Raw genomic sequence first — 27,142 nt, 5'->3', positions numbered from 1 at the left:
TATGGAGGAGCTACTGCACAGGACTGAAAGAAACTGCAGAGGTTGTAAGTCTAGTCAGCTCCATCTTGGGTACTAGCCTACAAAGTACCAAGGACATCTTCAGGCAGCGGTGTCTCAGAAAGGCAGCATCCATTATTAAGGACCTCCAGCACCCAGGGCATGCCCTTTTCTCACTGTTACCATCAGGTGGGAGGTACAGAAGCCTGAAGGTACACATTCAGAGATTCGGAAACAGCTTTTTCCCCTTTGCCATCAGATTTCTAAATAGGCATTGAAATCAATATATATATACTGTAATTGATTTACTTATTTATTTATTTTTTAAAAAAATTTTCTCTCTTCTGTATTATATATTGCATTGAACTGCTGCTAAGTTAACAAATTTCATGTCACATGCCGGTGATAATAAGCCTGATTCTGATTCTGATCTTGACTTACTTTTGATAACTGATGAGATAGATTGTTAATTGTTATGATCTTTGCTGTTTAGTTCTGTCATCGTGGTATTGAGATATCATTTCAAAGGTCCACTTAGATTTAAAGTTAGCAAGCTCAAATGTAGGTCAAAAGTAAAATGATTTTGTTTTCAGTGTAGTTGCGAGTTTATTGATAACAGACTGTCTTAGACTATAGATTAAGAAAAATATCTCTTTTGAGATGCTGACTGAGAATTGTTAAGCAGGAGATACTGGTCATCGACACCAGAGGAAAGCATAGATGTAGGAAGGAGCAAATTAGACCATTTAAATCAGCTGGATAAAATAATAATAAAAGTTGAGATTACTTACTACTAGTGTAAGTGTAAAGACAATGGAAAGGACATACAATACTAAGAAGGGCACTGTAGAGCATAATATCTTAGCAGTCAGAATTGAGAATCCTGAAGGGTCAATTCCCAGACCATTGCCAGGATAGAATGGTTCTTGATTGACCAAAAAGTGGAGGAAGGGATAAGATCCAATTGCCTGCTCCAACTCAGAGCTAGTGATATAGAAATGTCTTGTTGTTCTGGGAGTTTACAGTTGGGAGCTGAATTCAAAAGCAAGACCTCATGTAATAGTTCTGGTATAATCATCAAGCTGTTTTCAAATGTCAAACAGGCTAGGAAAATCAACTTGTACAAAATGACTAGTGAAGGGGAATAAAGGTGCTTTGTTTCGTAAGATATTAGTACCTGTGCTGGGACAGGAGGAACTGTATACTTGAGGCAGTCTGCCTGAAGCAGTCCGGAGCAAAGGTTTATTTAAGGACTTAACTTTCGGAATGGCAACTCCTTATAAAATAAAGTAATTTGAGTTTGAAAGCAGGAGTTGGTGGTTATTTGGCAGCAGATTTGTCAATGCTCATTAGAAATAAAAGTATTGAATTGCTGCAGATGGCACAACCAATTGATGTGTTGAAATCATAAATGTACCAAATTCTATCATAGAATTTCAGTTAGCAATCAAGTTTTCACAGTGGAAGGCAATGTCCTTTAATTTACTGTTCTAATGTATTTTTCAGAAACGTTTGGAAATCTCACATGAATGTCAGATGAGGAAAGGGTAGTGCTGAAATCTGGTGTCACGATAATCAACTGGTCAGTCAAAACGTCTTCTCCATGTTCACATGTGAACATTGGTTGTCTGCACTGATTACTGACAGCATTTAAATGAATGTGTGTAGGCCTTCATCAAATGCTTTAATGGATCTTCAAGTGGGTAAATTAACTTGTACCCATGTCTGATATCCAGCACCAACTCATTTCTAACAGGTGAGCCCCAATGAACCACAATGGTGTCTATTCCAGCTATTTTCTCGATTAGTGTTTGTTCTTTAAGAGTTGTTCCAAATAAGCAGTTTAAACTTTCACTGAAAATATTCACCGAGGTTCTATGTGTTGCTGAATATTATTGTATCATAATGGTAAAAATAGACCCTTGATTTTAAATCTCAAATAGTCTTTTTTAGTTTGATATTTTATATTATCCAAAATTTGTTGCCCAGCATTATATTATTACTTAATATCTCACTCTAATCTGTTATTTTGACATGCAGTGGATTCTGGTTAATTGGGCCATCAGTTAATCGGGGCAGTTGCTTATTTGGGAAAACTCGCAAAGAACAAAAACTAATCGAGAAAATAGCCGACAGTATGCTGCTTAATTTGGATAGGAGTCTTGATGAGCAATTTCTAACTAGTGTCAGTTATTGGACTTGTGCGGCTGTTAGATGCTACATGGTGCTTAGAGAAATCCGTTTTTAAATAGTGTCAGTTGCATGTATTTGTGTTAAAACAAAACAGTGATTTTGTCAGTGATAGTTCATGAGAAATAAGCTGCAAGATAATTCTGAACTGCTTTGCTCACTGCACTTTCGCATATTGAGGCTTGGAGATGCCAGAGGTGGCTGGGAGTGAAAATGAAATGATTTCACTGCTTCCCACAAGTTAGGAACTACAAAGAATTTGAAGGGATCGACAATCATCTTGAATGTTACAATGAAAATGAAGATTTGGAGGATGCGATCATCAATAGCATTGTGTAAAGGCAGTCCATTATCTACACCAGGTACTGATGTTGTTCATTTACAGTCAATCAAAGGAAAGCAGCAGCATGCACTGGATGGATTCCATCATAACTATTTGGAACTGTAATGTAGTTATATTGGCAGTGTTCGAATTTGTTCTGTATTTCATTTAAATACATAATTTTCTGCTCAGTTAAACAGGAGTTTGTCTTTTTTTTATATACCATTTTAATTATTTCCATGAAACTTTGGCAAATTGGAGCAGCTGCTTAATTGGGCCAAAATGTACTGGTCCCCGAGATGTCCCAATTATCCTGCATCCATGTATATAGCAACTAATCCAGTCACCATTTTCTGTCCACTAATACAAATTGGTGAGGGAAAGTAATACAAATATTGTCATTTTTAGTATGTGTTTTATGTAAACAAAGCTTTATTCTGAGAGTTTTGGTTTAAAACTTCATGTAGAGATTTCATTTGTCATTTCCATGTCATGCTCTAATTGTGTGAACAAGTTAGCTCAGTTCTAGCCTGAGAATTGATAGGAATTTTCTCATCATATTTGTCTTTGTTTCAGTTTTGAACATCTTGTATCTCAGAATGTAGCAATCCTTGGTATTTATTTTATTCTCTTTATTGTTTTGACAGATTTAGTTGTTGGGTCACAAAAGTGTTTTAGAATTTGTGTACAATAGATTGTTTTATTGGGCCATTGATGAATTGGGGCAGTTGCTTGCTTGGGACAACTTTAAAAGAACAAAAACTAATCGGTTTAAAATAGCTGGGGTTTGCTTTGTATATTTGGGACACTATGCTGCTTAATTGGGACAGGAGACTGTGGCCGAACAGTTTCTAGCTGGCTTCACTGTGATTAGAACAAAGCTTTTAAACACCATCAATTCTGTGTGTTTGTGTTCAAAAGGCAGTGTTTTTTGTGTCACTGATAGTTGGTAAGAAATAATAGTAAGTTCAGAACTGTTTTGCATTGATAACTGTTTGGAACTATTAAACAGTGGTAGTATATGGGTAAATAGCCCCACTGCCTTGTGGGCAGCCTCGGGAGTGATGAAGGCTACAGGAGTAAACCCAGACAGCAGATCTGGAGTGGAGCCCTTAAGGTGGCCGGACATCATGGAACATCCTTCCGGCAGTTCCTGCAACCAAGCTGGTGCCAAACGTATTGCTTCATTAGCTTTCCTTTGGACTAGACTGGTGAGGCTGAGAGGGGCACCTCGATGATTGGGCATCTCAGGATCTCTTTAGCTTCCACCCAGGCTTAAGATGATGATTGTCACTCATTGTCCTCACTACTAACCAACCAGCATTGGTTGTGTTCAAATCTGTTCTCTATATCACTTAAATACATAATTTGCTACTTAGTTAAATGGTAGTTTTTTTTATACCTCTTTGACTATTTCCATGAAACTTCGGTTAATTGGGGCAGCCATGTAATTGGGCCAAAATGTACTCGTCCCGATGTGTCCCAATTAACCGGAATCCACAGTACTGAAAAATGACCAGGGCTGTTACTTATTTATAAAATGCTCTTCTCTAGCCGGATTCTCATTTATTTAAGTAGTTATAGCTCTTATTCCACTTCTGTTTAATCACAAGACGAGGAGGAGCAAATGATAATTATATGAACTAAGAGGGACTGCTACACTTCTTCGTCAAGGCCGATTCTGAGAAAATGCTGTAGAAAATTCTGATAATAGACAAAGTATTTTGAGCTTGAAAATTATTGCAGTTAAACAAAATTTTAATTAGATTGATTATTTATAAGCAAGAAACCAACAAGACAGCCTACAATGAAAGGAGTAGCAATAATGCATAGTTTCATCTTCTGTAACATTTAAGATTAAACGATTCAGCATCTTTTAAATATTTTTAATACTGAAAACCTTGGAAAGAGAGGCTTGTTAAAATAGCACCCTCTTCGTGGTTAGGCAGCATTTAAGAAATGTCTGGACAGGCATTTCATTGCAGAATTTGGAAGTGCTGGAAGATGGGATTAATAACAGATGGGATCCCACTGGTTGATGTGAATGTGTTAGGCTAAAAGGTCTGTTTACATGTTGTATCAGTTTATCTATGAACCAAATTCATTCTCTTTGGTTCAGATCTTAGAGTCAGACAGTCATACAACATTGAAAGAACTGGCTGCATGAAATGTTTGACATTTCTTGAAATTACTTTTAAATTGAACCTGAACCATGAAGAGGATTGATTTTAACTTGGTTCAAATGCTGTTCATACTAAGTTCCTTTCCTAAATCACTTGAGAGGAAAAAAGCTTCCCTGAAAATGTATATTTAATCAAAACAAATACACAAAACCTTGTGCCAAATGAAATATCACTTCCTGCCACAATATCAATAGTACAAAGATTAAAGAGTGGTGAACTGAGGCGTTTTCTGTCTTCCAGCAAAATGTGTTTGGTATAATTTTGTCAAAATATGCTGGTTGCAGTGTAAACAGATGACTGAAGGAAAGTATGAAGCATGTTCTTTGCTTTGAATGCATTACTACCAACCAGAAATGTGTGGGTGGAGTCAATTTTTTTTACTGCCAGCGTATCACACAGTAACTCCCTGGGCTGTGCACCTCATGTGAGTATTGTAGTCACTACAATGTAACGAAGATCAACCTCTCGGCAAGAAAGTGGATTTGGTTCAGTTGAGCATGTATTGTCGTTTGGATTGGAAGCCAGTGAAATTTAAACAGATTTGTTTCTCAAGATTTGGTGAGTTTACTTGAAACAATTTTGGTAATGTTAAATGGATAAAAACAAACTGCTGGAGAAACTTAGTGAATCAGGCAGCATCATTTGAGGGAAATGGGCAGTGGATATTTTGAGTTGAAGCCCTTGATCTGGGCTTGTGGAGTCTTGAGATGTCTATTTGAATCCCTCCAGCAGCAGCTGTTTTTTTTTCAGATTATCTTGCGCCTCCATTTGTAACATTTAAAAGTTGATGGTTGTTTTGATTGTATTTGATTATGAAATATAATAAATCTAATGTGGATTTTTAGTAATATCTCTGCTTAGATAAACTGTTATAAATCTGGAAGTTTTTTTGATCTTGCTATTTGAAATTTTATACTATTATATGTTTGTTCTTCCGAAGGAATAATGTAATAGAATACAGCAAAGACTAGAGTATGATAAATGATTAATTATGGTTCAGTTGTAAATAGATAATTTGTTCCTCTTTGGCTTATACTCTATACTGCAGCTCATGACCGTGTCTATATATAAGATTAAGCGGCTGGAGCTCACTGTTACTCATAATGCAAAATTATTTGCTTAAAATATTTGCTCTAGTTTATGAAGTGTTACCTTCTCATGAAGAAAATATTTTTAGAATGCAGTTTATTGAGCTCAGGGCTGTAACTTGTTCTTGTGAGTTTCAGTTGGATTGATAATCTACTTACGCTAAGCAAAGTTACACCCAAGTCTGCCCCTGATGTATTGTTTCATCTGAGGATACTGGAATGTACTCATTAATAGGAATTAGTACAATCTTTTTCTCAAGAACAACAGGCTAGAGTTATCAAAAATCCTGGTAATGATTAATATAACATCTAGAATCTTCCTTCCAGCTACATTGGACCCTTTCCTCTTTGCCTACTGCTGAAATCAGTCCACTGAAGACGCCACAGCCCCTACCCTGCATTCCAACCTGTCCCACCTAGAAAACAATGCCTCATGCGCCAGAGTATCGCCCGCTGACTTCAGCTCAGCATTTAACACGATTGTCCCTCAGAGGCTGGTGGATAAGCTGTTCACTTTGGGACTCAACACCTCTTTCCGTAACTGGATATGATAGAAAGATCCAACTCAGTCAGAGTGGCAGTAACATCTCAAGCTCCATCACTCTGAGCACTGGATGTCCCAGGGCTGCTGCCGACTCACGACAGCGCTGCCCGATCTATCTCAAACTGCATTTTGAAGTTCACTGATGGTGTCATGGTTGGCCTCATCAGCAACAATGATGAGTCTGGATACTTGGTGTGAAAGCAGCAATCCTGAGTCCAGGTGTGGACAAGACAAGATGATTGTGGACTTTAGAAAAGTGGAGGTCAACCACTCTCCATTGCACTCTGCTGTGGAGAGAGTGAAGAGCACAAAGTTCCTTGCTGTGCACATTCAGGTGATCTAATGTGGATCCATAGCACCACCTCATTAGTCAAGAAGACACAGAGGCATGCAAGGTTTTCCACCTCCATTCTAACAATTTTCTACAGAAGCACCATAAAGAGTATCCTGTCTGGCTGCATCATTGTGTGGTCTAGAATTTGCAAGGCGTTGGAATGCAAGACCCTACAGGAGATAGTAAAAACTGCCAAGAGGATCACTGGGGCCTCCCTGTCCCTTATTTGTGATATCTATTGGGAGTGTTGTATAGGATGGGTCCAGAGCATTATTGAGAATCCCTACCACCCATTCCACAATCCCTTTGATCCACCACCATCAGGAATGAGGTTAAGGAGCATCATGACGAGGATTGCCAGACTGCATAACAGCTTCTAAGGTCATAAGACATAGGAGCAGAATTAGGCCATTCAGCCAATTGAGTTTGCTTCACCATTCCATCATGGCTGATCCCGGATCTGACTCAACCCCATACGCCTTCTTGCCTTATCCTTTGATGTCTTGACTGATCAGGAAACTATCAACTTCCGCCTTAAATATACACATGGACTTGACCTCCACTGCAGTATCTGGCAGAACATTCTACAGATTCACCACTCTGGCTTAAAAAAAATCCTCCTTACCTCTGTTCTAAAAGGTTGCCCCTCAGTTTTGAGGCTGTGCCTTCTAGTTGTGGGTACCCTCTCCATAGGAAACGACCTCTCCACATCCACCCTATCCAGTCCTTTCAACATTTGATAAGTTTCAATGAGATCCCCCTGAACTCTTCTGAATTCCAGTGAGTACAGGCCCAAAGCTGCCAAACGCTCCTCATATGTAAAGCTGAGGATGTTGTTTGTTGATTATAGCTCTGCTGTTAATACTGTCATCCCCAGCAAGCTTATCTCCAAACTCCACCAGCTAGGCCTCAGCTCATCACTCTGCAACTGGGTCCTGAATTTCTTGTCAGAGCGTTCACAGGCAGTGAGACTGGGCCCTCACCTGTCCTCCACTACCATCCTGAACACTGGTACACCACAAGGTTGTGTATTGAGTCCCATACTCTACTCCCTCTTCACTTATGACTGTGTACCTGAATTTAACACCAATACCATCATCAAATTCGCAGACGACACAACAGTGATCGGGTTGATCTCCAACAGAGACGAATCAGCGTACAGAGCAGAGGTACAGAACTTAGTGAGCTGGTGCTCAGAGAACAACCTGTCTCTTAATACAGCAATGAGTAAGGAGCTAATTATCAACTTTGGAAAGTCACGGGATGACGAGTACGCTCCAGTCTACATTAACGGAGACATAGTGGAGAGAGTGTCCAGTTTCAGGTTTCTGGGAATACACATCTCAGAAGACCTTACATGGTCCACTAACACCACAACAATAGTTAAGAAAGCACAGCAACACTTGTTTTCCTCAGGACGCTGAAGAAAGCTGGTCTACCTGAACAGATGCTGGTGACCTTTTACCACTGCACCATAGAGAGCATCTTAACATACTGCATCTCTGTGTGGTATCTCAGTTGTACAGCAGCTGATAGGAAAGCACTTCAGCGGGTCGTCTCTAGCGCACAGAAGATCATCAGGACACAGCTCCCAGCCCTGGAGGACACCTACAGCTCACGCTGCCTAAGGAAAGCTACAAGCATCTGTAAGGACAATACACACCCATGCAATCATCTGTTTGAACTTCTTCCATCTGGCAGACATTATAAGATTTTCTATGCCTGCACTTCCAGACTGAAAAATAGCTTTTTCCCCAGACTATAATTGCTCTGAACCAATTGATGAAGCATCATCCATAAATTTGTTATATTGCTACTTTTAATATTGGCTTTATGGCTGTCATGCATCTGAGTTGCACTTTTGTACTGCTGGACATTGCTTGTACTGGCTGGTTACTTGATTTTATTTATTGTTTATTTTGTTTGTTTTATAGCATTGCAAACTCATTTTCGCTGTATTGGTGCATGACAAACTACTATGCAATGACAATAAAGATATTTCAATCTTTCAGTTTCAAAGCTCTTCATTCCTCTGAATCATCCTTGTCAGTTTCCTCCGAACTCTCTCCAATGGCAAAACATCCTTTCTGAGATATGGGGCCCAAAACTGTTGACAATACTCCAAGAGCGGCCTGACTAGTGTCATTATCTCCTTGCATTTAAGTTCTATTCCCCTTGAAATAAATGCCAACATTGCATTTTTCTTTACTGCAGACTCAACCTGTAAATTAACCTTCTGGGTATCGTTCACGAGGGCTGTTAAGTCCCTCTGCAACTCTGGTGTTAGAACCTTCTCCCCATTTAGATAATAGTCTGCACTATTGTTCCTTTTACCAAAGTGCATTATCATAAATTTCTTAGCACTGTATTCCATCTGCTACTTTTTTGACCATTCTTCCAATTTTTCTAAGTTCTGCTGTAATTGCATTGCTTCCTCAGCACTACCTACTCCTCCTATCTTTGCTTCATCTGCAAACTTTGCCACAAAATGACCTATTTCATTATCCAAATCATTGACAAGCAATGTGAAAATTAGTGGTCCCATTATTGACCCCTGAGGAACACCACTAGTCATTGGCAGCCAAACAAAAAGCCTCCTTTGTTCCTACTCACTGCCTTCTGCCTGTTAGCCATTCCTCTATCCATGCCAGTGTCTTTCTTGTAGCACCATAGGATTTTATCTTGTTAAGCAGCTCCATGTGTCACTTTGTCAAATGCCTTCTGAAAATCCAAGTAAATGACATTCACTGCCTCACCTTTGTCCACCCTGCTTGTTACTTCCTTGAAGAACTAACAGATTTGGTCAGGCAAGATTTCCCTTTACAGAAATCATGCTGACTTTGACTTATTTTATCAGTAGACTCCAAGTAACCCGAAACTTTATCTGTAATTATAGAGTCCAACACTTTCCCGACCACTGAGATTAGGCTAACTGGCCTATATAATTTCCTTTATTTTGCCTTCCTTCCACCTTAAAGAGTGGAATGACATTTGCAATCTTCCAGTCTTCGAGGACCGCACCAGAATCAAGTGATTCTTGAAAGCTCATGACTAATGCATCCATTATCTCTTCAGCAACCTCTCTCGGGACTCTGGGATGTAGTCCATCTGGTCTAGGTGACTTGTACACCTTTAGACCTTTGAGTTTGCCTAGCACTTTTCCCCTTTGTAATAGCAATGGCACTCACTCTTGCTCCCTGACACTCATGGACCTTCTGGCACACTGCTAGTGTCTTCCACAGTGAAGTCTGAATCAAGGTACCCATTAAGTTGATTGGCCATTTCTTCGTCCCCCATTGCTACCGCACCTGCATCATTTTCCAGAAGAATATCAAGTGCTAAAGTGTGATGATGGTACTCTGTAATGAAGGCTAGTTGCTGAAGGTAGATGATTAGTTTAATAGCATAGAATAGAAAAGATATTGGAAAATAGATGGGGAGGGATTCTTAAGTTAAAGCAGAGGCAGCAAGTTCCACAACTTCGATGGACTGCACATGGTATCTGAAAGCAGTCACCCTGTCTGAATGAGGAGCTGGGCCCTTTCAGCAGTCGGGCCAGTGATCGACCAGACAGCTCGGAAGGGGGGTGCCACCAAGGAGAGGTCCTTGCAGACATCTACATAGAGGCCACCCCCAACCCCTTCCTGTACATTGATGAAAGGGCCTGTGGGTGCTCCTTGAAAGAGAGTTTCAGCGACCAGAGGATGAAGAGCTGAAGACAAAGGAATGTGATTAAGCTGCGATCAGCCCACAGGGAAAGAGCCAACAGGCATATTGAAAGGAGCTGCATTTCTAAAGGCTTGTTCAAATTTCTGGAACAACCTCTCTGCTTAACATTTGGTAGGTAGTGATTAGGGAAAGCTAGAGTACCGTAGATATTGAGGCACACAAAACTGGGGGGGGGGGGGAGTTTCGAGGCAGGGTGGTTTTGCTGCCCTATTTGAGTACATCCTTCTTGGTTGGCCTTTCCTGGTACAAATTTATTTTTGTCCAGGAGGGCCAAGAGGAGGGACTGTTAGAGAGATTTTTGGGTTTAGGTTATTTACATTTAGCAAATGTACCAGTCTTCTATTCCTTGATAATGTATTGTGGATTTACTTTGGAACACTGCTTTTCCTAAAAACTGTGGATTCCAGTCCAGACACTGCTGCTGCCTGTGGGATGGTTGGAATCAGAAGGTGTGAAGTTTGTGTGTAGCTTCAAAAGAAAGCATTGACTATACTTTGTAAATATGGAATTGTCCTTTGTGTTTAGCAAATAAATATCGAGGCCCCCCCCCCCCGGTTGGGCCAGGAGACCTTTCCACCAAAAGCACCTCCATATGATGCCTGCTGTATCTTGTTTTGTTGAATAAAGCTGCTTTGTATCTACCAGTAACTCTCTCTCTCTCTCTGGTGACTTCATTCATGCAACAACATAGCACATGTCCTGTAATCCTGGCAGCATCCTGGGAAAACTCTTCCGCATCCTCTCCAAAGCCTTGATGTCCTTTTTATAATGGCATGATCAGATTTGCTACAGTAGTATGCAAAGATGTAAAACTGCTATAAATAAAATGTATGCTTTAAGTCATGAAATTAAAAAAAGGAGTAATGAGATATTGTTCGCAGACCGTTCAAAAATCTGATGGCAGAGGGGAGGAAGGTGTTCTTGAATTGTTGAGTGTGGGGCTGCAGTCTCCCATACTTGGTTCAAAAAGAGTGCATGCCCTGCATTGTGAGGGTCTTTAGTGATGGATGTCACATTGTTGAGGCACTGTCTCTTGAAGATGTCCACTGGTGGGGAAGGTTGTGCCCATAATAGAACTAGCTGAGTCTATAACCCTCAGCAGCCTCTTGCCATTCATACTGGAGCTTTCATACCAGGCTGTGTTACAATCAGTCAAGATACTCCACACTATATATAGAACGCTGAACAATACAGTACAAGCCTTTTGGCTCACGTTGTCATGCCGACCTTTTAACCTACTCCAAGATCAATCTAATCCTTCCCTCCCACATAGAATTCCATTTGTCTTCCATTCATGTGCCTATCTAAGATTCTCATAAATGTCCTTAATGTACAGTGCCTTAAAACAGAATTCAGCCCCCAAACCATTTTTACATAAATGAGTGTTATAGCTAGGGATTTTGATCAATTTAACTGAGACTTTGTATTCATGAATCACATGCTCCTTTTTCTCTCCACAGTAGAGTCCCCCCCCCAAAAAAAAACAGGGAGAATTGTAAAGCATGAGAAACTAAAAATTAAAAAACTGAAGTGTAGCAGTTCAAAAGTATTCATCCTCCTTTGTTCAGTAATTAGTTGAATCACCTGTCACAGCTATTACAACCAGAAGATTTTTGGATACATCTCTATTAGCTTTGCAAACGTGATAGAGCAAGATTTGCCTGTTCTTTCTCATAAAATTGCTCAAGCTGTGCCAGGTTAGTTGAGTAGTGGAGGTGGACAGCAATCTTGAAATCTTGCCAGAGATATTCGTTCAGGTCAAGGTCAGAGCTCTGACTGGGCCACTCAAGGCTATCAACTTTCTTCATTTGAAGCCATTCCATGGTTGCTCTGGCAGTGTGCTTTGAATCATTGTCGTACTGAAAGACAAACTTCCTCCTCAGTTTAAATTTTATCACAGAGGCTAGCAGCTTTTTGTCCAGGATCTCTCTGTATTTAGCAGCATTCATCTTCTCATCAATCCCAACCAGATTTCCAGTGCTTGCTGCTGAAAAGCATCCCCATAGCATGATGCTATCTCTACTATACTTCACAGTAGATACGTTCTTACCTGGCTGATGTGCGGTATTAGATTTATGCAAGATGTACTGCTTTAAAAAAAAAACATATCCTTGCCAAATAACTTTGCAAAGCATCACTTAGAAGACAGCATAAAGATGAGCAAGAAGGTGTTGTGGTCAAATCAGACTAAAATGAAACTTTTTAACCTTAACACTAAATGATACATCTGGAGTAAATCTAATACTGAGCATCAGATGGATACATAAAGATTTTTACTCATGTATGTGAAGGATGTAAGAAATAAAGTCAATTCAATTCAATTGTTATTCACGTTTGTTCACGTTCACTTTAACTTCTGACTGCAACTGAATTGTATTTTTGTAAGATTCCACAAATTAAACAATCTCTTAGTGTGTCATTAAGCTTATCACTGATCTGACAATGCTTGGACAATTTCTTCACTTCCCTTACTTTTGATTCTGCATATGAAGCCTGAATCATTCTGCAATCAACGATGGTTTCAGTTCTACATGTATCTGCGTTACATTCATGATATCAGCAAAGCTCATTTCTACTGGTTTGGTTGGAGCAAACTTCTAAGCAAACTATTATTTTCCACCTGCTACACTTAGCAACACTGACACTCATTTTTCATTGGCTATTTCATTTGCTTCAAAATATTGTTCAATTCATTCAGCATGCATCGTCCAGTTATCCGTTGTATAATTGAACCATCTATCTTTCCAATGTAGTCAGCCATTTGTATTTTTAAAAATCTATTGTTATTCTTATCACCCAGTACACACTGTTTATGAACCTGTGGCCGTACTCGTTGCTTGTTAATTTTGTCTGTTTTCTGCATTCTTTTTAACTGAAGTGTCTCCTAAAAAGAAAAGCATGTTGCACAGCAAGGGTAGGTAGTTATCTGGGGTTCATTTAAAAACATGTCCACTTAATTTTTACTTTAGTGAGGTGCGCGGGTATGATGTGGCATAATGATGTATATCATTCATGTATTTCTTACATATAACCTTTAATTATTTAAAAATGCTTAATCAAACAATATATTTACAACATTACTCAAATATTATTGACATACTAAATACGCTACAAAGTCCACAATCAGTTTCTCGGTCTTGCTGATGTTGAGTGCAGGATTGTTGAGACACTATTCAACTAGCTTCTAGTGAAATTTGACTTTGTTCTTCATGTTGCATGCATACCACAATGTACACAATGGAAAATCAAATTTTTGCCAACTAATAGGCCTGCCAAATCAGTCAGTAATAAGAAGCAATAACTTCATGAACTGGCCAAAGGCCTGACATTAAATTGGCATTTGGAATGAATGAAGCAATAAGCAGCCGAGAAAACAATTCCTCAGTTTTAAAGGTTTGCTAATATCTCCTTTTCCTCTCTCATACCTAGACTTCCATGATGTATTAAAATAGGTCCTAATATATTTAAGTGCCATTTTAGCAGGTTTACTCCATTAATACATCTGATATGTTGGAGTAATTAAATACTTATTCTCCTGGTTTGATGTGAGTAAAAGAGGTAATGGTGTTGTGGTGGGATGCCCATGAGGAGGAGGAGGAGGAGGAGCACTGAATGCTGCACAGATTGCTAGAATAAGAAGTGGAGGAAAAGATTGAGGAGGCAAATTTATATTGGAGGAATATGTTGCCTTAATTTTGATCCTCAGTGTAAACTGTGAGAGAGGTCTTCTTCCTGCCCATCCAGCCTCATAACAGCAATAGTTTTGACTATAATCCTTAATGCATTGGGCTTCTTCTTAACTTTAAAGAGTGCCAAGGAAAACATCTGAATTTTCCTTTTACTGCCATTGTTTTTCTGAATGAATGAGTTCGGTCCATTTGGCCCTTCCTTGCCAATTTTGCCATTCAATAATATAATTGCTGATCTCTTCTTTCATTACTCTCTTAGTTCCCTGAATATCTATGTCTGTGCTGTAGAAATACTTGGTGGCTAAGCCAGATAGGTCAAATATACAAGGAGATTAAAATGAATCTTTGGTGGTCAGTGGCCCAAAGAGCTTGGTATCCAACTCTAAACTTACTAATATACCCTGTGGATATTGCAAATGAATAATACCCGTTTCCAGCTGCATTCAGGAGTGAAGAGAAAACAAGATAAAAAACAAAAAGGAAATACTGGTAACAATTAACAAAGGGGCTACAACCATTTAAAAAAAAACTTGCTGTTCAAAAGTTTGTAAATTGGGAGGTAGCTCTTTGGAGCATATTCAACCCAGTTCCAAGTGCTGAAATTCTTAATAGCCTGAGGTTTTATACTAAAAAAAAGCAAAACAACATTTGGATTTAAGTAATTAAAATATTACATTTGTAAAGCAAAGGTTTTTAACTCAAAAATCTTCATGGGATATGTTACTGGTCTGCTCATCGTCCAATTTATCACTCTTCCCATCACTCTTGCCAAATTTTATCCTGCACACTCGTGTCTGAAGACTTTAGCATATCAAAGAAAAATCAGTGGTTGCAATCCTTCTGGCAAGCTCCACTTGCTGGAAAATCAAATGATTTTTTTTTACTACTTTGTCAGTTCTATTTTTATGCCTGTTCCTCATCCATTCAGTAACTGACCTTTAATTCTGTGCACCTCAGATTTGCCAGCTGGCTTTTTGTGGGGACTTTATCAAACTCTTTATGGAAAATCCAGTTTGTTGACATCTTTCTGCATTTGCTTCATTAGCATGCTCTGTTACTTAAAGCATGTTTCTCAGACATGGTCTGCCTTTGCCACGTTCTTGCTGACTCCTCCATGAATTCCAACAGTTCCAAACACTATTTAATGTTTTCCTTCATAATTGCTTCCCAGAAGCCAAATTAAATGGGCTGCTCTTTTTATGTTAGAAGTGTTTTTATATTTTTCTTGTCACTTTATAATCCTTTTGCGCCTCAAGTGAGTATTATGGCAGTATCTGCATCCTCCATCATACCTCCAATAGGAATGTAATGCACACCCCATCTAGACCAGCGTGATTTGCTTTAAGCAATCTTACCCTTTCACGTATGTGGACGTTATCAACTTTCATTCCATCTTTCTGTTAGTGACCATCCCTTTTGTCATGAGGCAGTGCCTTGTGATTGGAAGTTATTGTCTTCTGCTGTAGCTTGCTTAGAAGCAACAAAACCAATGAGGCTAGTATGGGAACTAATGCTTCTTAAACAGTTGAGGAGGAGGTGAGTAGTTTGAGAGATGGAGCTCTCCTTCCACTATTAATACACAGCTTTTGTGTGCTCCCAATGTGTGTCCTTAGTACTATATCAAATGCTCTTTGTTGGTCAATTGAGGCTTTGAGCATATTCTTGAATCTGTTTTTCTGTCTGCCTGGTAATCCCAGATGGATAACAATTATTTCAATACAATAGTAGTTTTTGAACCTGTCAGCAAGAAGAATAAGAGCAGCAAGTACATGGAGCCACCACCACCCACAGGTTCCTTATGAGGTTGCACACCATGCTCTTTAAATCCTGAAGCTCCCAATAAGTAGCATCTATGAGAAATTCTTCAGGCTAACAGTAGTGGTTTAAGGAGGCTAATCACAACCTTGTTTGGGACATTTAGTGATATGCAATAAATACTGGCCTTGCCAGCAATCTACACATTAAAAAAAAATAAAATAAAAGGTTCTTTCAGTTATTCAACCTAATTCAAAGTATAGTCGGCCCTCCTTATCCGCGGATTCCGTACGCGCGGATTCAGCCAACTGCGGATCGGGAAAACCCGGAAGTTCTCTCTCCAGCACTCGTTGTTTGAGCATGTACAGACTATTTTTTCTTGTCATCATTCCCTAAATAATACAGTATAACAACTATTTACATAGCACTTACATTATATTAGGTATTATAAGTAATCTAGAAATGACTTAAAAGTACAGGCAGTCCCCGGGTAATGAATGAGTTCCGTTCCTGAGTCCGTCTTTAAGTTGGATTTGAAGTCGGAACAGGTACATCTGGTATTATTTAGCGTCAGTTAGTCAAACGTTTTTCTTAGTATATAGTACACATTTTACCTTTCTATGCATATAAAACACTTAAGAAACATATGTATTTCAATAATTTAACCACTGCGTTGCTTAGTAATAATTGTAGCTTTCTTCGGGGCAGGGCCTTTCACATGCTCCATTAAAATTGTTCCGATCGTTGACCAACTGTAGCCTAATGCTTTTCCAATGACCGATGGCGTTTCACCTCTTTCTGATCGCTTTATTACTTCCACCTTATTTTCAATCGCGATCGTGATTATTTTCGTGAACAGAAACACTGCGGATTCAGAGCTGCGCCGCCAGGTCCTAATGTCCCACACACGGAGACATGTTAAATCAAGTCCGGGCTCCGCTGGGTCCTGAAGACCACCACATTGATGCATGTTAAATAAGGGACTTGAGCATCCGCAGATTTTGGTATCCGCAGGGGGTCCCGGAACCAATCCCCCGCGGATAAGGAGGGCTGACTGTACCCAAGACATTTTAAATAAATAGATTGGCTAGATGATTGATGTCATGCAGTATAGTAGCTTGTGGAATTTATGTCATGACTTCCCGTAATATTTAACATTAGAAATTAAATTGTTCAGCGAGCTTAAGGCCTCAGTTACCTGCCAACAGCAAATTGACTGTACTGTCTACCCATCCACTAACTTCGACCAACCCCCTGCCCCCCAACTTTAGCATTTTGTCAGATGTTGAGAGCAAAGAATGCTTTTGACTATCATTGTTCTTTAACATGATTCATGATTCTCAATCATAAAAGTTGAAAAGTTATTGAAAGATTATTATTGAAAATATTTGCATTGTTCCTTCATATTCATTTCTTTCAATATAAGTGAACAAAGTCTATGACTTCCCTCGTAGGTACTCTGCTCTTGGACTTTATGAGAAAACTGATGTCGGAGCTTATTGGGAAATCGTAGATGGAAAATGGCCAGAGAGTTTGGAACTTCTGCCTGTGGCCCTACAGAGGTAATGGTATATGATGATACAAAGGTAAAGGAAAAGGTGGTCATTTACTAACATTCAAATATACTGCTTAGAAAGGAAAACGAATATGTCACTGGACAGTCTGCAAGAAGTATTGTGCAAAAGCTACAAGCATGTCAACTTTGTTGCTAAGAACCTTAAGGAAAGAAAATCATTGTAAAAGATGGGCAAAACTTTTATATGTGAACTTTGCCAATTGTCATATGAAGGTGCAATAACAATCTCTTTGTTATTCCTGTATTTAATTTTATTTTGTTAGTTTGTGTCAATTACAATATAAAGCTTTAAATTAATTAAGGTGAAATTCTTATTTATATTTAGGGGATAGGGTGGGCTGTTGTTTATTGCTTGTAAATGGCCCCTTTATACTTCCTGAATTGGACGGATTGCTGTTATCACATAATTTGATTAGGCTTTGTCTCCACTTTTGTCAGTCATTCTTTATTTATCCATCTGTCCATCCATAGGCCCTTAGAGCCATACAAATTTATGTCTTTGGAAACTTGTGCATTTCATGGGCAGGAAGTACAGAGACCCCTTACAGAACGGTGTCGGAATTGAACTCTGAACTCTGGAACGCCCTGAGCTGTAATAGTATTGTGCTAACCGTTACACTACTATGGTGCCCCATGTTATATCCCTCTTATATCACATATATCTTGCCTTACATCTTTATCATGCTATCCACCCCAACAATTCATTTGTTTCTCACTCTATTTCCAGCACTTAGTTTATATCACATTTCCAGCGAGTTTTGAGTTACTGAGGTGTATGCCTTTTTTGTTGTTCTTTGTTCTTTGCTGCACTGTGTGGGGCAACAGGCGGCAACCATGCTGTTTCTTTAGCAGTTTTGTCTGTTTTCTGCAAGGCCAATTTACTAGCTGGACACACCACACCACCCAGCATGGATGGAAAGCGTACAAGAAGCCAACTGGATTCGAACCCAGGGCCACTCGCCTCAAAGTCCGGTGTGGGTGCCACTACACCACTGGCCATGTGCCTCTTTTAGGCAGGGCGTGTTTTGGAGTGATAATTGCAGCATTCTGACTGCAAGAAGTTTTTCTTGTTAAATTGACCAGTTTAAAATCAGCACAATTGTTTTTATTTTACTCCCTCAGTGAAAAAAAAATCAGTGGTGAAATATTTACTTCATCTTGCATTCTTGCAGCTTTCTTTGAAGGAAAAAGCCAGAGAAATGAGGAGGAATGCTAATCAAAGAAGCAACTGTAGAGTAACTTCTGCAGTTTAATCAATGTTTTGAAAATGGAATAGAATGAGTAAATTGAAGCAAAAGGAAGATTTACAACAATTAAGCTGAGAATCATTGAACCTCTGTTTGCTTAATGCAATATTACTCACATAATTATTGTTCAACAGGAATCATCAAATTAGATCTTGGTACCACCTAGTTCAGGCATGTATTTCTATGTAGGAAAGGAGGAAGGAAGTATGTGGGTGCAGCAAATAGCCATGTGGTACTGGAGACATGATTTCAATCCTGACGTCTAGTGCTGCCAGCGTAGAATTTATGCATTCTCACTGTGAGTACATGCATTCCTCAAGAGTCCTGCTGTTTCCACCTACCTATCAAAGATGGGTGGATTAGTGTAAGAATTGGCCTATGCAAATTGCTGCTAGTGTGTAGGTGAGTGACAACAGCTTGGCAAGGTCATTCTCTGTCACGCACCAGTATTCTGACATGTACAAGGGTGCGGACAGAACACTGCTCTGGTACGGCTTCACTTCGGTGTGGACATTTGTTCTCGTTGATCTGAAGACGTTTCTAGCTTTGGTGAGTCTGCTCTGGATGTTGTGCTTGGTCCCAGCATCCTGCTGAATGGTTCTGTCCAGGTAGGTGAATCTGCTGGTTCTGGGAAAGTCGATACCATGTGTCTTGACGGATGGTGGAGACTCTGCGTTGAGGCTCTGGAAGATCCTCTGTATTTTCTGGCCAAGAATGATCTCCAACCATGCCCTACTCCTTCAGTGTCACCAAGAGGATATGGCCACCATTATCATGAGGAAACACTGGAGATGGGAAGGGCATGTGAAGAGAAGAGAAGCCAACTTCATGATCAAGACTGCACTTCATTGGACCCCTGAAGAGTGGAGGAAATATGGGAGACCAAAGACAGCTTGGTGCTGTACTGTGGAGGCAGAAATGAGGACCCTGAACCTCATCTGAGGCACAATAGAGAAGCTGGCCAAGGATGAACAGAGATAGAGGACATTAATTGCTGCCTTAAAAAACAGTGGCGTAACAGGCTGTAACTAACCATATAGAGGAGTGTCAGAATCTGGGTAGAGTTGAGAATACAGCAAGAATAAAATACAAAGCATTAATGGCATTAGTAGTTGATAGTTGTCCTGGGTTGAAGAATGTGTTTCAGTCTTACATCTCTCAAAGAGGAGCATGCTTGTCTGAATAGACAAGTCTCTCCATTCTGTATACAGGTGACTCTTACGTTATGGAAGGGTTGTATTCCTGTGAAACCATCCTTTCATTAATGGGCCAATAATTTGAGGGATCAGTGGTGGAAAGGGTGAGCAGCATCTTGGAGAATTTCTGGGCCCAATACATTGATGCAGTCATGAAGAAGGCATGTCAATTGGATTTTGAGGGGCTTTGTTAATTGACTTGTAAATTTCTGTAGATATACGGTGGAGTACATTCTGACAGGTTGCATCACAGCTTGGTATCGGATTGGTACACAGCTATGTATAAGATTGCAAAAGGCTGTAGAGGGTCATAGACTCAGCCAGCCCAATCATGGGCATAACCCTCCCCACAATTGAGGACATCTTCAAGAGACAGTGCCTTAAAAATGTGGCGTCTATCACTAAGGACCCTCACCATCCAAGACGTGTCCTTTTCTTGTTACTTCCACTAGGAAAGAGGTACAGGAGGCTGAAGACCCCCATGCAACGATTAAGAAACAGCTTCTTCCCCTCATCATCAGATTTCTGAATGTACATTGCCTTGTTATACTTCTCTTTTGCACTACTTATTTTGCAATTTATAGTTTATTTTTCAAAGTTTGAAGTAAATTTATTATCAAACTACGTATATGTTACCATGCACTACGCTGAGATTAATTTTCTCTTTTATGTCTTTGCTGTGCATGGCTGCTAGAAATCAATAAATTTCATGTCATATAAGACGTGGATGATAAATTTGATTTGAACTGCTGAGCAGCACTGACATAACTGTCATATTTCCACAGAGAGCAGTGCATTTACAAGTCAAGTTCAGCAGGAGTTATTAAAGAGAATTAAAAAAAAGCACTCACTGAAGTTCTAGAATGCGAAATATATTCCTGTTATATTTTTGACCCATAATAATGTAATTGATATGCCTTGAAAGGAGAGAAATAATCAGCCGAAACTGAAGCAGATGAATAGAACACAGCACCTGATAGGTCATTCAGCCCACGATGTTGTGCTGATCTTGATACCAATGTATACTAAATGTTTCTCTTCCTGCCTATGATTTATATCTCTCCATTTCCTTCATATACGTGTGTTTATCTAAAAGACTCTTAACAACCACTGAACTGCTTGCTTCTGCTACATGAGTTAGTCCCATGGTAACCCATTCCAAGCATCTACCACTGTCAATGTAAAGGTAAATAAAACTTGCCTCTCCAGTTTAGTGAGTACATTTCTGAAACATAATAAGGTCACTTCAGAAACTATGTGTTTATGGTCTCAATTTTAACTATGACATTTTATGATTTGACTTTTAGAATAAAATGCACCACTGTCACTGTACTGACCTATGGGACATTAGTTTAACTATGCATGTTTCCGTTCTTACTGGCCAGTGCCTTTACTAACTGTACTTGACTGTAATATTCAGTTATTCATTATCTGCACACTGGATGCAAATAGTTATGAATTAACTAAATCTCACTTTGGCCTCTTATTATTTAGCTGTCTGGAGAGTGCAGATTTAAGAATTGATACAGTCTGAAATAATGTATAATTCCAAAACTTTAACAAAAAAAAATTAGACTCTTCTGGCTGGCTAAATGGTTGGTCAGATGTTGTTAGATCAATATTTGCAGAAAGGCTGTTATGGTTTACAAATTACTTGCAAGTTGTTATTACAGATTCAACCTGGAACATAATAACATTTGGAAAATGCATGGTATGTTTTTATAATAGGTTTAGATTAATTTTGATGAGTGAATGCCAGCAATTATACATCCTCCCTAATCAGCAAGTACAGACCAGTGCTCCATTTACTGCTAACCTGTGGACTGTGGTTTGTTTGTGTTCTTGTTCCTCCATTCTGCACTCTCACAAGTGCATAGTCATAGTGGACATACAAAGTCAGACAGCATGGAAAACAGACAAGATTATAGCTGGGACCTTAATGTCCAAAGATACACATTGTATCGAAAGGACAGGCAGGTAGGCAGAGGGGGTGGTGTTGCTCAGTTGGTAGAGTCAGAAGTTGTTGAATCATTGTGGGTAGAGCCAAGGAACTGCAAGGGTTAAAAGGCCCTGATGGGAGTTGTATAAAGACACCCAAACAGTAGTAAAGATGTAGTTTACAAATTACCACGGGAGAAAGAAAATACATGCCAAAAGGCAATGTTGCAATAGTCATGGAGGGATTTCAATATGCAGGGAGATTGGGAAAATCAGGTTGGTGCTAGATCTCCAGAGGGGGATTTCTAGAATGTCTACAAGATGGCTTTTAGAGCAATTTGTGTTTGGGCCCATGAGGGTATCAGCTGCTCTGGATTGGGTGTTGAGTAACGAACCGGAATTGATTAGAGAGCTTTAAGGTAAGAGAACCCTTAGGGACAAGTGATCATAATCTGATAGTATTCATGCTGCAATTTGAGAAGGAGAAGCTAAACTCGGATGAATCAGTATTACAGTGGAGGAAAGGGAATTACAAAGCCATGAGAGAGGAGCTGGCCAGAATTGATTGGAAACAAACATTGACAGGTATGATGGCAGAGCAGCAGTGGCTGGAATTTCTGGGAACAATTCTGAAGGTGTAGGATATATACATCCTAAAGAGGAAGAAGTATTCTAAACGAAGGATGACACAGCCGTGGCTCTCAAGAGAAGTCAAAACCAACATAAAATCAAAGAGGGGACATATGATAGCAAAAATTATTTGGAAGTTAGAGGATTGAAAAGCTTCTAAAAAACAACAGAAGGTAACTAAAGAAAGTCACTAAGAAGGAAAAGATAGAATATGAAAGTAAGCTAGCCAGTAATATCAAAGAGGATACCAAATGTTTCATCAGATACCTAAAGTGTAAAAGAGAGGTGAGCGTAGACATTGGACTGCTGGAAAACAATGCTGGAGAGGTAGTAATGGGGGACAAGGAAATGGTAGACAAACTGATTAAGTATTTTGCATCAGTCTTCACTGTGGAAAACACCAGCAGTATGCTGGAGGCTCAAGAGTGTCAGGGGGCAGAAGTGTGTGAAGTTACAATTGTTAGGTAGAAGATGTTTGAGAAACTTGAAAGATCTGGATCAGATGGTGTACACCCCAGGGTTCTGAAAGAGGTGGCTGAAGAGATTGTGGAGGCATTAGTAATGATCTTTCAGGAATCAATTGAATCTGGCATGGTTCCGGAGGAATGGGAAATTGCAAATGTCACCCCACTCTTTAAGAAGGGAGAGAGGCAGAAGAAAGGAAATTATAGGCCAGTAGGTCTAATCTCAGTTGTTTATATAAATATAAAAGCAAAGATGTAATGTTGAGGCTTTCTAAAGCACAGGAGAGGCCTCACTTGGAGTATTGTGAACTGTTTTTGGCTCCTCATCTAAGAAAGGATGCGGTGACATTGGGGAGGGTTCAAAGAAAGTTCACGAAAATGATTCTGGGGATTGAAAGGCTTATCATATGAGGAGCATTTGATGGCTCTGGGCCTCTACTCACTGGAATTCAGAAGAATTCGTTGAAATTGTATGTTGAAAGGCCTTGATAGAATGGATGTGGAGAGGATGTTTTCTGTGGTGAAGGACTTTAAGACCAGAGGACACAGCCTCACAATAGAGAGGTTTCCTTTTAGAATAGAGATGAGGAGGAATTGGTGAATCTGTCATTGCCACAGGTGCCTGTGGAGGCTAAGTCATTGGGTATATTTAAGGCAGAATTTGATAGATTCTTGATTAGTCAGGGCATGAAGGGATGCTGGGAGACGGCAGGGAATTGGGGCTGAGAGGGATAATGGATCAGACATGATGAAATGGTGGACAAGACTCGATGGGCCAAGTAACCGAATTCTCCTATGTCTTCCAGTCTTATGGTCTAAGATGTTTATCTGAAGTGGTCCCATTTGCCTGTGTTTGGCCCATATCCATATTGAATTCTGATGTTTTAAATTCAGAGTTCTTTTGGAAGTCAAGAATGAGGAATAAAACATATTACTTCAGTCATTTTATTAAATGCTAATAGAACAAAGTGAATTGGAAACAGACATTGGCAGGAGTCTAGTAGGGGAAGGGAAATAAGAAATAAAGAGAATATAGAATAAAGATGGTGAGCTTAAGTGTTCAGCTCTTTTGAAACCATGGGTAGGTACACTCCAGTCAATTATGTCAACAAGAGTTAACCAATCAGATAGCCCCTAATCAAATATTGCAATATCAGAAAACTGTCCAGTGCTTGCAAAGAACTGTAACCACTAGGGGACACACTGAAAAAATGCATATACATACTGTGACCATTAGGAAGTATACTGAACAGTTACATGTATGTAGGTGGCTATATAAAATAGAAGTAGGCAATTAGTTGTCAAATTGCACAGAAAATAACAATTATACAGCCTAATCCACAATCCCCTCTTTGATTCTAAATCACCCATTTAGAATCATTACATCTGAAAATTCAGAGGGAGAAAAACTTGTGGTATCTATGTTAAGTATAACTACTCAAGCTACAGAAATATCAAAGGGTATATATTCTTCAACGTATTCTTTGGTTTACATCATGGTTAGGCAGATTAATTGGCACACTTACATAAGTTTAAACCACATAATCACTCCTGTACAAGTAAAAATGTAAATTATAATGAGGCATATTAGCACACAAACAAAAGAAGTAAGAGCTTTCTCTAATTCCAAATTCATCATTGGATGGAAGTAGGAGTGAGGAAACTACTATGTTGCCAATTTGAAAAAAAAATCTAAAAGGTATAAAAATACTTAAATATGTGCAAGCCAGTGGGGTAGAACTCATGCAAGTGTGGGAGTAAAATTAAGCTGACTAAAATTTTGGTTGCAATCTGCTAATATTTTGAGACTTGGTCAGAGTAATATAAAGTATGTACAAGTTAAGTGTTGCATGAGATTGGGTTAAAACAATGCCCAAAGTCGCGAAACCAAGCTCCTCCCTGAATAAAACATTTCAGTTTGATAAAATTAATCACAAAATTTTAATGAAAAAATCAACAATGATTTGTTACAAATGTTTATTACATTTATTAAAAAGGGATATCATAAGATCCTGAGAATGCCTGAGGGCAAGGAAAACCTACGTGAGTTAAAGATAAGACACGTGGTCAGCTTGAGAAGTGAGTTTGTGAATTAACTGAGCAAATGAAAAAGTTCATGAGGCAAGTAAAGACGTTCACCAAGCAATTGGGAAAGAAACCTAGAAAGCGTGATAAAATTAAAGTGCATCATATAGAATGTCAAAGCAGACTGAAACGATATCAGAAAGCCCAGCAGGGACTTTAAGGGGGTGGTCCTGCCAGTGACACTCTAACAACACTTCTCCTTAGGAAACATCCCTATATTGAACAGTGACCCCCCAAGACAGTGCCACCATCTGAACTCTGAAGAACTACGGGATAGACATGACATGGATTCTACAGATTCTACAAATTATAATGAGGCAATTCTTCCAAGTTCTTAATTCTTTGCAACCATTCTGCTGACTGTGCCAATTTGTTGGATTCTGATGCTTTGAATCCAGTGTTCTTTTGGAAGTCAAGAAAGTGTCATAAAACTTGTTGCTTCATGATCATTTTATTGTACTAATAGAACAAAGAGATTTGGAAACAGATAGTACCAGGAGTCTAAGAGTTAAAGAGAATAACGATTAAAGAATAAAGATCGTGAGCTCTCATATTCTATACTATGTTCTGAGATCATTTTATACTATACAAGAAACACTCCAGTCAAATATAAGTTGTAAGGGTTAACCAATTAGATAGCCCCCAATTCAAATACTACTATGCCAGAGAACTTCCCAGAACTTCCTAAGGACTGTAACATCCTCTCTTTAAGAAAGGAGGAAGGCAGCAGAATGGAAATTATAGACTAGTTAGCCTGACCTCAGTGGTTGAGAAGATGTTGGAGTCAAGTGCTAAGGTTATAGAGTACTTGGCGATACAGAACATGATAGGACAAAGTCAGCATGATTTCCTTAAGGGAAAATCTTGCCTGATGAACTAGTTAGAATTCTTTGAGGAGATTACATGTAGGATAGATAAAGGGGATGCAGTGGATGTTGTATATTTGGATTTTCAGAAGGCCTTTAACAAGGTGCCACATATGAGGCTGCTTATCAAGTTAAGAGCCCATGGTATTACAGGAAAGTTAACTAGCATGGTTAGAGCATTGGTTGATTGGTAGGAGGCAGTGAGTGGAAATAAAATTATTCTTGTCTGCTTGGCTGCCAGTGACTAGTGGTGTTCTGCAGGTGTTGGTGTTGGGACCGCTTCATATCAATGATTTAAATAATGGAATAGATGGCTTTGTTGCCAAATTTCCAGATGATACCAAGATTGGACGAGGGGCAGGTAGTGTTGAAAAAGCAGGAAGGCTGCAGAAGGACTTAGACAGATTAGGAGAATGGGCTAGAGAGTGGCAAATGAAATTCACTGTTGGAAAATGCATAGTAATGCACTTTAGTAGTAGAAATAAATGTGCAGACTATTTTCTAATCAGGGAGAAAATCCAAAAATCTGAGATGCAAAAGGACCTTGGAGTCCTTGTGCAGAACACCCTAAAGTTTAACTTGCAGATTGCATCACTGGTGAGGAAGGCAAATGCAATGTTAGCATTCATTTCAAGAGGTCTAGAATACAAGAGCAGGGATGTGATGCTGAGGCTTTATATGGAACTGGTGAGGCCTCACCTTGAGTTTTGTGAAGAGTTTTTGGCTCCTCATCTAAGAAAAGATGTGCTGGCATTGGAGAGGGTCCAGGGGCGGTTACAAGGATGATTCCAGGAGTGAAAGTGTTATTATACAAGGAACATTTGTTGGCTCTGGATCTGTACTCATTGGAAGTTGGAGGAATTAGGAGGGATCTCATTGAAACCTTTCAAATGTTGAAATGCCTAGACAGAGTAGATGTGGGAAGGATGTTTTCCATGGTGGGAGAGCCTAGGACAAGAGGGCACAGCCTCAGGTTAGGGGAGCATTTATTTAAAACAGAGATGCAGAGAAATTTCTTTAGCCAGTATGAGGTGAATTTGTGGAATTTGTTACCACAGGCAGCTGTGGAGGCCAGGTCGTTGGGTGTATTTAAGGCAGAGACTGATGAGTTCTTGATTGGACACAGCATCAAAGGTTACTGGGTGAAGGCCGGGGAATGGGGCTGAGGAGGGGATAAGAGGATCAGACATGATTGAATGATGGAGCGGACTCGATGGGCCAAATGGTCTAATTCTGCTCCTATGTCATATGGTCTTCCTAAGAATAGAGTGTAATCATTGGTGGATGCACTGAACAATTGTACTGTGGC

General features: G+C 39.4%; 1 protein-coding gene across 6 annotated transcripts in view; it reads left to right on the top strand.

Moving 5' to 3' along the window:
- The window catches only part of LOC140726844 (spermatogenesis-associated protein 13-like), a 213,657-nt gene that overhangs the window by 53,693 nt on the left and 132,822 nt on the right, over window positions 1-27,142 (top strand). For 2 of the 6 annotated variants that reach the window (XM_073043746.1, XM_073043739.1), the window contains exons 1-2: window positions 5,094-5,250; window positions 17,286-17,417. The exons of 1 other annotated variant lie outside the window; for it this stretch is intronic. In XM_073043746.1, coding sequence (XP_072899847.1) covers window positions 17,352-17,417 — 66 coding nt within the window. In that variant the 5' untranslated portion in view covers window positions 5,094-5,250; window positions 17,286-17,351. Of the gene's footprint in view, window positions 1-5,093; window positions 5,251-17,285; window positions 17,418-27,142 lie in introns of those variants that run through there. 3 more of the 6 variants (XM_073043740.1, XM_073043741.1, XM_073043742.1) reach the window with 2 other exon arrangements.

This window comes from Hemitrygon akajei, chromosome 4, assembly GCF_048418815.1.
Source record: "Hemitrygon akajei chromosome 4, sHemAka1.3, whole genome shotgun sequence".
In the NCBI taxonomy this organism is placed as follows: domain Eukaryota; kingdom Metazoa; phylum Chordata; class Chondrichthyes; order Myliobatiformes; family Dasyatidae; genus Hemitrygon; species Hemitrygon akajei.
This window is presented reverse-complemented; position numbering and strand designations above follow the sequence as displayed.